General features: G+C 42.5%; 1 protein-coding gene across 4 annotated transcripts in view; it reads left to right on the forward strand.

The window, feature by feature from the left end:
- OSBPL5 (oxysterol binding protein like 5) overlaps positions 1–14,702 on the forward strand; it is a 158,969-nt gene extending 144,267 nt beyond the window's left edge. For 3 of the 4 annotated variants that reach the window (XM_073578525.1, XM_073578527.1, XM_073578526.1), the window contains 3 exons: positions 1,770–1,887; positions 8,858–8,960; positions 12,924–14,702. In XM_073578525.1, coding sequence (XP_073434626.1) covers positions 1,770–1,887; positions 8,858–8,960; positions 12,924–13,062 — 360 coding nt within the window. In that variant the 3' untranslated portion in view covers positions 13,063–14,702. The remainder of the gene's footprint in view (positions 1–1,769; positions 1,888–8,857; positions 8,961–12,923) is intronic. The other variant, XM_073578528.1, reaches the window with a different exon arrangement.
- Positions 14,703–15,076: the final 374 nt, after the last annotated feature.

Raw genomic sequence — 15,076 nt, forward strand, 5'->3', positions numbered from 1 at the left:
GGGCTGTTGTCCCAGGGCAGTGTAGATGTGGGGACACTTAGATGGTGTAGTGTCCGGCGCAGGGGATGTAGCAGTGTCAGGCAGACGGACGCAGGAAGGAATGGAGGACACCAGGGCATGTAGTTCCAACGCTTTACTCACAGTCAGTAGTGGCCGCTTCTGTGCCGTGTCCTCCAGGTCAGGGACCCAGTCAACCTCCAGGCAAGATGGAAAGCTCCCCTCCAACACTCCGCCAACTTATGTGCCTTTCCTAAACGTTTCCTCTATAGCGCCTTTAAGTGTGAAGATCTCCAGTACTGTGGTACGCTGGAGTTCCTAATGATAGATGTTCCCAAGAACCTACTCGTATTGCAGACAGCTGTAGCCTGCTTCGGGGACTCCCTTCTCCTGAGTCCCGGCTCTCTATTCAATTGCTGTTGTGCCCCAAGTCTTTGATGGGAGTAGTGCATTTACAGCCAACTACTCCACCGGTGTCTGCTGCAGAACCATAAGTGTCCATACAACCTCGGGGACCGGGCCCCGGCCTTGCGCTGAGAACCTATAGGCAGGGTTCCTCTTCTAACCCACGTCCTCTCTGTTCTCTCTACTCCTTCGTTCCGTACTTGTCTTTCTCTCCTATGGAAGCTCAGGCTTCAGTTCTACGTCTTTCTCCTTCTGTTCCTTTCCCGTGCCAGCTGGCTCAGATCACTGAGGCAGCTGCAGCACTCCTTCCTCCATCCCTTCTTCCAGGGATCCTCACTCCTGTCTGAGTGACTTCCTACCCGACTGACCTTCTGTCAGACTGAACCTCACATCCTACACTTTCCCACTCTTTCATGTATCTTAACTCCACCCACCTCCCAGCACATGCAGTGTTCCAAGCAGGGAATCAACAGAGGTGCTCTGCTACTCTCTAAGCATGAGCCGCAATGTGGTTGTGCAGAACTACCCTGTTGCATGTGGGGTGCGACTGTTGGAGCGTGGAAAGGATTTTCCACCTTACCTGGATGGTGGGGCACCACACCTTAGGAGAAGGTGCAGTACTTCTGTGGCGACTGAGCCTCAGGGGCGCCACATATACAGACAAGTACCTGCCTGTAACAGTAGAGATCAGAGCTAGCTCCAATCCCTGCCACTGAAAATCTTTGACAATGGCATTTAAGTCGCACAATCCCAGTGGCATGCCTGTTCAGGCATCCATCTCATAGGAGACCCTTATTTTTACTGTATATTGCAATCCAAAGGTGTTTACAGTACATAGAACAAGCAATCAAATAATTGCAAGTTGAAGTTCCATATGGGGAATTCAAAATAAAGTGAAAAAAAAAAAATTTTTTTGAAAATATATTTTAAAAAATGTACCTGTGTAAAAAGTGCAAAACTGTTCATATTAATTTACAAATTGGCCTATAAGCGACATCAGATACCTAAAATCCAAATTATGCCTGTTGGAGGTAGGTGAGAGCTCCCTCTGCTGGTAATCTTGTGAAATAAGGGGATCTTTTTTATCATGAGTTTCTCTATGAAAACCCTCCATGCGCGCTGTCTTAAACTTTCTGTAATGGTAATGTCTAAATTGTGAGCGTTCAGACTTATCTTCTCTAATATTTTACATTAAGAGCAGTGACCCCCTGGCTTTATGTGAGGAAGTTGTAAACACCTTTTGTCATTTTATGAGTTGAAGAGTTTCAGGATTGTATTTTTTTTTCCTGATACAATACTTCTGAAGTCTAATGATTCACACTGTGATATTATTAGTCCCGAGTCTGATTTCTAACTTATTTTACTAGAGAGGAATCCATGAAGGAAGACATCGGAAAGCCAGCGAGCAGCCATCCATCAGCAGCCAGACCACGGAGAGCAGCTGCTCCACTCCGGAGCCCAGGCATGACTCTTCCGATGATGATGGTTTGTTATCACCCTCCAATCAGATACATATAGAGAGTTGTCCAAAAACAATAGCTATGTTTCAATAGTCTGATCAGTGAAATCTGCTATGAAAATGACAGTCTATGGTGAAAAAAAACCTTATTAGAAATAAAGCGGTCTTCATATGGAGTTCACTCTCTTTTCATCCTTGAAGTTCTCTGTATCCGTTTCTCCAGAACTAAACATAACATACCAGGGTGAATTTACTAATCCTGTAGTTTTTCCAAAAGTGTCAACTTAGGCCGGTTTCACATTTGCGCACGGCCGCCGCTAAGCCCCGCCCCCTCCCGGCTCCTTGCCTGCCCCATCCGGTCATCGCCGCCTGCTAGCGCACATGGACGCTTGCGATCTGCGCACCTTATCTTTAGCATAGGTGCGCAGATCGTGCGCTAGCAGGATTTTGCCGTGCGCTGCGCACTTTTGAAGGTGCGCAGTGCGTGCCGAAATGCAACATGCTGCATTTGGCGCACACGGGCGCACCTTCAAAAGTGCGCAGCGCATGGCAAAATCCTGCTAGCGCACGATCTGCGCACCTTATGCTAAAGATAGGGTGCGCGGATCGCAAGCGTCCATGTGCGCTAGTAGGCAGCGATGACTGGATGGGGCGGGCAGGGCTTAGCGACGGCCGTGCGCAGGCCGTCGTTGCGCTATAAAGCGCAAAATGTGAAACCGGCCTTAGAGCAAAAAAAATCTCAAAATGCAACAATTTGGTTTTTTTCCAGTGGCTTATACTAAATGATATATTTGGTGTCTCTTTAGACTGTCATCCAATAGTTGACTTACTTTGCCGCAGAATGTATCAGTTATGCCGGAATCACACATGAAAGAAACTCGGACGAGTCTCGCATCTTAATACCCGTCATTGCCGCCGGCACTCGGGAGCGGAACGTCCAAGGTTCTCGCATGTGCGATTCCGGCCTCATACTGAAAATTGCAGACTCTGTATCATTTTGTAACTAATAAGCTTAACACAGTTCACCCTGTCATACCAATCATTTTATTACATTTTTTCATTTGAAATGTTGGCAAGTATGAAATCGTGACATCCACATCAGTTAGAGAAAGGAAGGACAAAATACATAAAATGCAGTGTATTATAATAGCAACTGAATGACCGCATGCTCAAGGCCTGTAAGAGAACTATAAACCGTTTAAAAAAAAAAAAATCTATAACTTTTTTTTTCTATATAAAATGTTTTAAATTCCTAAGAATGAAGACAAATACACGTTTACTCTTACCGTGTCCATAGTGACATGAACTATAAAACTACGTTATCATGTTATTTATTTCACATAATAAACATTTCTGCATTCCCCAACACTTCCCCAAAAAAAGAAAAAAAAAAAAAAAAAAAATCAGAATTGGGTATTCGAATGTGGTGACTTTTTTCTTTTTTTAAGTATGAAGAAGTATTTTTATTGCGAGTAAGTAGTAAAACTTGAAAAAAAATGATAACTATGCAGTAGTGCTGTAATTGTCCTGACCCGCAGAATGAAGTTATATTGTTATACTAGCTGAAGAGCCCGGCGCTGCCCAGGCATAGTAACTAACTGTGGATAGTTATAACAAAATTATAATGAGGCCACGTGCACACGATGCAGATATCCAGCGGATCCGCAGCAGATTTTACCGCGCAGAAACGCTGCATATCCGCATTGTGATGTACAGTAGCATGTTAGGCAATAGAAAAAAAAAACCGCTGTGCAGACGCTGCGGATGTTTCCGTGCGGTTTTCTTGTGGTTCAAAATATGCAGTATGTCACTTCTTTTGTGCGGTTTTCCACCTGCTCCATTCTCCAAATCCGCAGGGGGAAATCCGCAGGGGAAATCCGCACAAAAACCGCAAGAAAAAAGGAAGAAATCCGCAGGAAAAATGCAGGTCATCTGACCTGCGGATTTCTTCAATTTTGAGCGGAAAAATCCGCAGGGCAAAAAAGTACATCTGCACTTAGCCTTAGCCTCCATCCCATAGTCCCGTGCCCATATACCCATCATACATATCCGCCATCCCATAGTCCCATGCCCATATACCCATCATACATATCCTCCATCCCATAGTCCCGTGCCCATATACCCATCATACATATCCTCCATCCCATAGTCGAGTGCCCATATACCCGTCACACATCAACCATCCCATAGTCCCGTGCCCATATACCCATCATACATATCCTCCATCCCATAGGCCCGTGCCCATATACCCAACATACATATCTGCCATCCCATAGTCGAGTGCCCATATACCCATCACACATCCTCCATCCCATAGTCCCGTGCCCATATACCCATCACACATCCTCCATCCCATAGTCCCGTGCCCATATACCCGTCATACATATCCGCCATCCCATAGGCCCGTGCCCATATACCCATCATACATATCCGCCATCCCATAGGCCCGTGCCCATATACCCATCATACATATCCTCCATCCCATAGTCGAGTGCCCATATACCCATCACACATCCTCCATCCCATAGTCCCGTGCCCATATACCCGTCATACATATCCGCCATCCCATAGGCCCGTGCCCATATACCCATCATACATATCCTCCATCCCATAGGCCCGTGCCCATATACCCAACATACATATCCGCCATCCCATAGTCGAGTGCCCATATACCCATCACACATCCTCCATCCCATAGTCCCATGCCCATATACCCATCACACATCCTCCATCCCATAGTCCCGTGCCCATATACCCGTCATACATATCCGCCATCCCATAGGCCCGTGCCCATATACCCATCATACATATCCTCCATCCCATAGTCGAGTGCCCATATACCCATCACACATCCTCCATCCCATAGTCCCGTGCCCATATACCCATCATACATATCCGCCATCCCATAGGCCCGTGCCCATATACCCATCATACATATCCTCCTTCCCATAGTCCTGTGCCCATATACCCATCATACATATCCTCCATCCCATAGTCCCGTGCCCATATACCCGTCATACATATCCTCCATCCCATAGTCCCGTGCCCATATACCCATCATACATATCCTCCATCCCATAGTCGAGTGCCCATATACCCGTCACACATCCTCCATCCCATAGTCCCATGCCCATATACCCATCATACATATCCTCCATCCCATAGTCCCGTGCCCATATACCCATCATACATATCCTCCATCCCATAGTCCCATGCCCATATACCCATCATACATATCCTCCATCCCATAGTCGAGTGCCCATATACCCGTCACACATCCTCCATCCCATAGTCCCATGCCCATATACCCATCATACATATCCTCCATCCCATAGTCCCGTGCCCATATACCCATCATACATATCCTCCATCCCATAGTCCCGTGCCCATATACCCATCATACATATCCGCAATCCCATAGTCCAGTGCCCATAAACCCATCACACATCCTCCATCCCATAGTCCCGTGCCCATATACCCATCATACATATCCTCCATCCCATAGTCCAGTACCCATATACCCATCACACATCCTCCATCCCATAGTCAACCATTATGACATCAAAATGAGGGGCGGGGCTTGATACACACACTTTTTCCCCCATTATGTAGATAGGGGCAAAATTGTTTGGTGGAGTGGAACGCGCGGGGTTAAAATTTCGCCTCACAACAGCCTAGGACACTCTCGGGGTCCAGACGTGTGACTGTGCCAAATTTTGTGGCTGTAGCTGCGATGGTGCGGATGCCAATCCCGGACATACACATATACATACATACATACATACATACATACAGGAAAAATGTATATCTTTGTACCGTGTTAGCCAGTAGATAGAAAAATATTCAGGATTGAGAGTCCTCAGTAGTTGATACCTTTTAATGGCTAACTGAAAATGTGTTACCATCTTTTCAGTTAGCCATTAAAAGGTATCAACTACTGAGGACTCTCAATCCTGAATATTTTTCTACATACATACATACACTTGAGCTTTATATATTAGATATACCTCATGTAGTCAAAATAGAATCCAAGAAACAAATTGCTACATCCCAAGAAGTATTAAAACAAGTTAATATACACTGCTCAAAAAGATAAAGGGAACACTTACACAACAGAATATAACTCTAAGTAAATCAAACGTCTGTGAAATCAAACTGTCCACTTAGGAAGCAACACTGATTGACAATTTCACATGCTGTACAAATGGAATAGACAACAGATGGAAATTATTGGCAATTATCAAGACACCCTCAATAAAGGAGTGGTTCTGCAGGTGGGGACCACAGACCACATCTCAGTACCAATGCTTTCTGGCTGATGTTTTGGTCACTTTTGAATGTTGGTTGTGCTTTCACACTCGTGGTAGCATGAGAGACTCTACAACCCACACAAGTGGCTCAGGTAGTGCAGCTCATCCAGGATGGCACATCAATGCAAGCGGTGGCAAGAAGGTTTGTTGTGTCTGTCAGTGTAGTGTCCAGAGGTGCTACCAGGAGACAGGCCAGTACACCAGGAGATGTGGAGGGGGCCATAGGAGGACAACAACCAAGCAGCAGGACTGCTACCTCCACTTTTGTGCAAGGAGGAACAGGAGGACCACTGTCAGAGCCCTGCAAAATGACCTCCAGCAGGCCACAAATGTGCTTGTGTGTTCACAAACAGAAAATGACTCCATGAGGATGGTCTGAGTGCCCGACGTCCACAGATGGGGGTTGCACTCACAGCCCAACACCGTGCAGGACGCTTGGCATTTGCCACAGAACACCAGGATTGGCAAATTCGCCAATGGCACCCTGTGCTCTTCACAGATAAAAGCAGATTCACACAGAGCACATGTGACAGAGTCTGGAGACGCCATGGAGAGCGATCTGCTGCCTGCAACATCCTTCAGCATGACCGGTTTGCCAGTGGGCCAGTAATGGTGTGGGGTGGCATTTCTTTGAAGGGCCGCACAGCCCTCCATGTGCTCGCCAGAGGTAGCCTGACTGCCATTAGGTACCGAGATGAGATCCTCAGACCCCTTGTGAGACCATATGCTGATGCGGTTGTCCCTGGGTTCCTCCTAATGCAGGACAATGCCAGACCTCATGTGGCTGGAGTGTCAGCAGTTCCTGCAAGATGAAGGCATTGAAGCTATGGACTGGCCCGCCTGTTCCTGAATCCGATTGAGCACGTCTGGGACATCATGTCTCGCTCCATCCACCAACGTCTGGATGGAGCGAGACATGATGTCCCAGATGTGCACCACAGACTGTTCAGGAGTTAGCGGATGCTTTAGTCTAGGTCTGGGAGGAGATCTCTCAGGAGACCATCCGCCGCCTCATCAGGAGCATACCCAGGCATTGTAGGGAGGTCATACAGGCATGTGGAGGCCACACACACACAATACTGAGCATCATTTTGACTTTTTTTTAAAGGACATTACATTCCACTTTAATTTTATGTGTGACTCCAAATTCAGGCCTCCATTGGTTAATAAATTTGATTTCCATTGATGATTTTTGTGTGATTTTGTTGTCAGCACATTAAAATTTGTACAGAACAAAGTATTCAATGAGAATATTTCATTCATTCAGATCTAGGATGTGTTATTTGAGTGTTTCCCTTTATTTTTTTGAGCAGTGTATAACACAATAAATCATAAATGTGCAGTTTAGAGCCATTAAAAATACAACTCATTTCACCAAAGTTGCCAACAGTCCGTAAATTTAGGGACAGTCTGTAAAAACACTATGCTTTTGTCTGCTGTCCGTAGCATCCAGCAAAATAAAGCACCGTCCATGAATTTTCTGCCCAGCCCCAAGTTTGTACTGCGCATGCGCTAAAAAAGCTGCCATGCACAGTACAAACAGGACCTTTCCCGGAAGAAGAGTCATGTAGGAGCCTGAAGGGTGGCGTAAGACTCACATGACGATGCGTTCCGGCAAAATCGTGGCGTTCTGCTGACTGGTGATCCGGGACTCGGTGCACTACAGGTAGTCAGAGGGGCCTGATGCCAGCACGGCAGTGTCCACTACTCCGGTCTGCTCAGAGTCATCACAGAGAGTCAGAACAACGCTGAGCAGACCTTACCGGAGCAGCATACACTGGAGCACTGGCAGCAGGGAACAGGGAGATGTGAGTATTTGATCAATATTTTTTTTTTTTTTAAATGAATGGAGCAATATATGCAGCCAAATACTGCATGAGGCATTAGCTGGGTCCCATTATACTTTGTGTAGCAATATATGGGGCACATTATACTGTATGGAACATTATATGGGGCCATTATTCTATATGGAGCAATATATGGGGACCATTATACTGTGTATAGCAATATATGGGGTCATTATTCTGTATGTAGCAATGTATGGGGCCATTATTCTTTATGGATCACTATACTTTGTGTAGCAATATACGGGACTATTATTCTGTATGGAGCAATATATGGGACTCATTATATTGTATGGAGCACTATGTGGGGCCATTATACTGTATGGAGGACTATGTGGTGTGTGCCTTATGTTCTTTGTGTTATATGATTGTGCTTTCCTGCTTTTTATTGATAGACTCATATTTAAACATTTGATCTGCTTTCTACTTTGGTTATCTATTGATAGGTCAGGTCAGGTCAGGAATTATTTTCATCCTCTGAGATTCCATTCTTTGTTGGAGAGCACTCCTATTCAGGTGTTTAGGGGAGTGTCACATGTCAGTAAAAATTTTAGACTGAATTTGAGTCCAGGGGTCCAGAACATTTTTTTTTTTTTTTTTAAGTAGGATGGCATCCCACACAAGCACAAGTCAATACACACATTGCTATGCTGTGGCATTATGTGTTTTTCTCCAATCTCCCTTTATGGTTGACTACCTGGTACATTATCACTACATGTAAAACCAGCTCCATCACAGATCTTAGGTTAGCGATAATATACGATACGCAGTTGTTATTCCAAGTGCTGGGAGGTGACGATACATAACCAAGCATTCATTTTTTAGGTTTTTGTGTTTTATAGGTTTTCAGGGACCATGTTCTCAGTGTGGAAAAGAGAAACATGAACTTAAAGAAATCCAGGCTGCAGTGTTATCACTGCAAAAAACACAACAGGATATAAATAGGTGAGTTCTAATACTTCTCCTATGTACAAGAATACAACTACTATAATACTGCTCCTGTGTACAAGAATATAACTACTATAATACTGCCCCCATGTACAAGAATATAACTACTATAATACTGCCCCCTATGTACAAGGATATAACTACTATAATACTTCCCCTATGTACAAGAATATAACTACTATAATACTGCCCCTATGTACAAGGATATAACTACTATAATACTGCCCCTATGTACAAGAATATAACTACTATAATACTGCCCCTATGTACAAGAATATAACTACTATAATACTGCTCCCTATGTACAAGAATATAACTGCTATAATACTGCCCCTATGTACAAGAATATAACTACTATAATACTGCCCCTATGTACAAGAATATAGCTACTATAATACTTCCCCTATGTACAAGAATATAGCTACTATAATACTGCCCCTATGTACAAGAATATAACTACTATAATACTGCTCCCTATGTACAAGAATATAACTGCTATAATACTGCCCCTATGTACAAGAATATAACTACTATAATACTGCCCCTATGTACAAGAATATAACTACTATAATACTGCCCCCTATGTACAAGGATATAACTACTATAATACTTCCCCTATGTACAAGAATATAACTACTATAATACTGCCCCTATGTACAAGGATATAACTACTATAATACTGCCCCTATGTACAAGAATATAACTACTATAATACTGCCCCTATGTACAAGAATATAACTACTATAATACTGCTCCCTATGTACAAGAATATAACTGCTATAATACTGCCCCTATGTACAAGAATATAACTACTATAATACTGCCCCTATGTACAAGAATATAGCTACTATAATACTTCCCCTATGTACAAGAATATAACTACTATAATACTGCCCCTATGTACAAGAATATAACTACTATAATACTGCCCCTATGTACAAGAATATAACTACTATAATACTGCTCCTATGTACAAGAATATAACTACTATAATACTGCCCCTATGTACAAGGATATAACTACTATAATACTGCCCCTATGTACAAGGATATAACTACTATAATACTGCCCCTATGTACAAGGATATAACTACTATAATACTGCCCCTATGTACAAGGATATAACTACTATAATACTGCCCCTATGTACAAGGATATAACTACTATAATACTGCCCCTATGTACAAGGATATAACTACTATAATACTGCCCCTATGTACAAGGATATAACTACTATAATACTGCCCCTATGTACAAGGATATAACTACTATAATACTGCCTCCTATGTACAAGAATAATAATAAATTTTATTTTTATAGCGCCGACATATTCCGCAGCACTTTACATTTCAGAGGGGATTTGTACAGACAATAGACATTACAGCATAACAATAATCACATACAGTAGATTATAACAAATACCAAGAGGAAAGAGGGCCCTGCTCACAAGCTTACAGTCTATGAGGAAAGAGGTAGACACGAAAGGTGGGTGGTAACAGTTGCCCTGATTGTAAGGACCAGCCATAATGTTAAGTGTTTGACAGTACAGACACAGAGGGCTAATGGATGCATAAAGCATGTGGGAACATGATGCGGGAAATCTGGTTATGGTAAAACTTTTGGCTGTGCCACACAGGGATAGATTAGGTTAATGTGTTGAGGCGATAGGCCAGTCTGAATAAATGCGTTTTCAGGACACGCTTAAAATTGTGGGGATTGGGGACTAATCGTATTGACCTGGGAAGTGCATTCCAAAGAATTGGCGCGGCACGTGTAAAGTCTTGGAGACGGGAGTGGGAGGTTCTGACTATTGAGGATACTAACCTCAGGTCATCAGCAGAACGGAGGACGCGGGTAGGGTGGTATACTGAAACAAGGGAGGAGATGTAGGGTGGTGCTGAGCCATGGAGGGCTTTGTGGGTGAGGGTAATAAGTTTATACTGAATTCTGGAGTGGATGGGTAGCCAGTGTAATGACTGGCACAAGGTAGAGGCATCGGTGTAACGATTGGTGAGGAATATGATCCTGGCTGCAGCATTCAAGACAGATTGGAGAGGGGAGAGTTTGGTAAGAGGGAGGCCGATTAGAAGAGAGTTACAATAGTCGAGACGAGAATGAATAAGAGAAACAGTAAGAGTTTTTGCAGAGTCAAAAGTAAGAAAAGGTCGAATTCTAGAAATGTTTTTGAGGTGCAGATGACAAGAGCAAGCCAGTGATCGAATGTGGGGGCAAAGGGAAGCTCGGAATCAAGTATGACCCCAAGACAGCGGGCATGTTGCTGGGGAGTAATAGTGGAACCACACACAGAAATAGCAATGTTGGGTATAGGTACATTAGTAGCGGGAGGAAACACCAGAAGTTCAGTCTTTATATAACTACTATAATACTGCCCCTATGTACAAGGATATAACTACTATAATACTGCCTCCTATATACAAGAATATAACTACTATAATACTGCCCCTATGTACAAGAATATAACTACTATAATACTGCCCCTATGTACAAGAATATAACTACTATAATACTGCCCCTATGTACAAGAATATAACTACTATAATACTGCCTCTATGTACAAGAATATAGCTACTATAATACTGCCCCCTATGTACAAGAATATAACTACTATAATACTGCCCCCTATGTACAAGAATATAACTACTATAATACTGCTCCCTATGTACAAGGATATAACTACTATAATACTGCCTCCTATATACAAGAATATAACTACTATACTACTGCCCCTATGTACAAGAATATAACTACTATAATACTGCTCCTATGTACAAGAATATAACTACTATAATACTGCTCTCCTATGTATGGGAATATAATTGCTATAATACTGCTCCTATGGGTAATATTAGGACTGTGTATGAGTAATAGACCTTTCATATTTGGACGCATTTGTATATAAAAAACACATGTGACATGCACAAATGTGAACAAGTCGGTCGGACAGTGTTCACACCACCCACTGACAAACACAAAAAGAAAGCACAGAATAACAAATGTGCAAAAGTACCCTGCAGTAAAAAATATGACAATAATCAGCAAGTGCTGGTAAAAAGATGACAACAAATACTGGGTATTTAGTCGATACTTTTTTTGCAAAAAAGTGTATACCAAGCCACTCCACCTTGTCAAGGTAACCCTTAATGGAGCGGTCCCTATCTAATGTATTTAAAACCTGAACATATAAACAGTGTCTAAATGAACAGGATTATGACAGACGCTTCCTAGTATGGGCACGTGGTGTAAGACGGCTCTTTAAGTGCATGTCACACAAGAGAGGGGTGGGGTCTCTCAAACCATGCAAAAGCAAGGAAAAAAAATGGATTAAAAACACATGTGACATGCACAAATGTGAACAAGTCGGTCGGACAGTGTTCACACCACCCACTGACTGAAACACAAAACGAAAGCACAGAATAACAATTGTGCAAAAATACCCTGCAGTAAAAAATGTGACAATAATCAGCAAGTGCTGGTAAAAAGATGACTACAAATACAGGGTATTTAGTCGATACGTTTGCACATAAAGAGCCGTCTTACACCACGTGCCCATACTAGGAAGCGCCTGTCTTAATCCTGTTCATTTAGACACTGTTCATATGTTCAGGTTTTAAATACATTAGATAGGGACTGCTCCATTAAGGGTTACCTTGACGAGGTGGAGTGGCTTGGGATACACTTTTTTGCAAAAAAATATATCGACTAAATACCCTGTATTTGTTGTCATCTTTTTACCAGCACTTGCTGATTATTGTCATATTTTTTACTGCAGGGTATTTTTGCACATTTGTTATTCTGTGCTTTCTTTTTGTGTTGCATTTGTATATTAGTAGCAATGAGATATTTCACTTTTCATTGCCGATATTTCACTTTACCGGTTTCTTATCTCTCTGCTCTCACTACAGCACTGTATAATATTTGCCTCTTGTTTCTCTGCTTACAGGAACCTCAATTCTCTGACGTCTCACCGCTCGTTTTCGGCATGCTCACCATCCAGGACCTCTTTGCTGAATTCCCGCCACTGGCTCCTACTCTGCCTTTTCCTCGCCTGTCAGCTTTTCATCAACTTTGTCTTTAAATAAAAATGGACGACAGCACGGACACAACTTATTGCACCTCCAACATCATTATAACTCCTCTTGCCTGGACATTAAGGGAGTGAAGCCCGGGAATGGTCGCTTCCATTAGTTATTATTCCTAATGTGTGACACAGGTTAAAACACAGGATTAACAAGCAAGCATGAGCTACAGAATAACGTACGGTTATGTTTCACAGGGACTGATAGAATTATGCAGATTTCATACCATGTTTTGTCCTGTTTGCGGTGCTGAGTACCTGCCTGGCTGAAGATCATTTTCCTTAAAAGACATTTCCACCTTATAAAAATAATAATGTAAATATAAATCAGTCATCTTTTTATGTCAAGTTTTATCACATTTATTTGTTTAATAATTTGTTACAACTTGACAGCAAAGGACGACTGACCCCGAGTGCGGCTTGCCTCTATACCCCCCCTCCTGATTGTTCCTCCTGGGCCGGATGAGGGGCGTCAGTGGAGATCTTGTGCTGAAAGTTTCATCAGAAAATTGCTTCTGTTTGTGTATACGCACGTGATCTAGGACTAGATGGACACTGCCACCTTGGCACCAATGCCCCTCACTCCGCACATTAACCCCATGAGCAGAGGAGGCAGAATCAGGGACAGAGTGTATAGAAAATTGCACTTTATTGCTGCTAAGTTTTTGTTAAAGTGTATGGCTCCTGGAAGGTGGAAACTCTTTGTAACACCGTCCATCAGAATCCAGCGTAGCCCCGATGCTCTTGGGATTTCAATTAAGGAAATAGCACAAATGTCCACTGGTTTAATGAGGCACAAACTGTTTCACCTCCGTCACCGTCAGACCTCAGTGATGTATCGTTCTTTTGTATTTTTGATGTTTGTTTTTTTATGCAACCTTTATTGTCTATGGAAAGGGACTGTAGAGCGTACCAGCCCCCGTGTTCCTCCATAGCCTGCCACCAATCACCGGTTCTAGAGCATGCCTAGCACTTTATTCTGCATCCAGAAGAACTATTCCATCCCAGACTCATGTTTTTTTTATCACTTAAGTACGTCTTTCTATCTCTTAGTTACAATTGCTCTATATGGGATTTTAAACATTATATTAAAACCACGTGTCCTATGTCCATCTTATATATTGATTTAATCTACATATAAAAAGGTTTAATCACTTTCTAGATAAAGTATATTATTTACCTTGTGATGATCCTGCATTATACTTCAGAGCTGCACTCACTATTCTGCTGGTTATGATTGGAAATAGCAAGTTTATCAATAGACATCCCCGTGACGGCCGAGCCAATACATTGCAGGGAACAGTTCGGATTCCTCAGATAAAGATGGCTTTACAATACCCAGAGTAAAGATGAAAATTCCCAAAATGCTAATCACCAGAACAATCTCTGTGCTGCCACTGAACTTGCAGCTCTCAAGCTGTAGAATTGTGAATGCAGCTCTGGAGTACAACACATGATGCAATTTAGAATAATTACTAGATGGGCAATGTATTTACAAAGTCACTCTGTAGATTAATTCTATATGTAAAAGATGAACATATATTTTAACATAAGGTAATAAAACATAATGTATATTTATTTGGTGGGGGGGCATATTCCATGTATATTTGTGTCATCGCAAATACTTAGATTCATCTATTTTCAGATTGTCTTGTTTCTTTATACATCACACAGAACAAAAAATGTACAAAATAAAAATAACTCTATATATATATATATTATATACACACATACACACACTACCTGAAATTCTGCATTGTATTTTTGTACAACATATAAGTGAAAAAGAACAGTTCTGCAGGGGAGGAGCCGCGGCGGCCACAGTAGGGCACTTTAACACCTCCGAGAAGGACGCTTACCACTCAAAGTCCCTTAGTGGCTTCACAAACACTATTTCTGACTCACTGGGGAAGAATCATCAGAACTTATATGTACAGAAAATGTGCAGAAGCTGCTCATATCAACCAATCAGATTACAGCTCTCATTTGTAGTGGCTCTACATAAAAAAAAAAAAAAA

The sequence above is a fragment of the Dendrobates tinctorius genome, unplaced genomic scaffold, assembly GCF_039654945.1.
Source record: "Dendrobates tinctorius isolate UK_male_01 unplaced genomic scaffold, ASM3965494v1 ptg000059l, whole genome shotgun sequence".
NCBI lineage: Eukaryota > Metazoa > Chordata > Amphibia > Anura > Dendrobatidae > Dendrobates > Dendrobates tinctorius.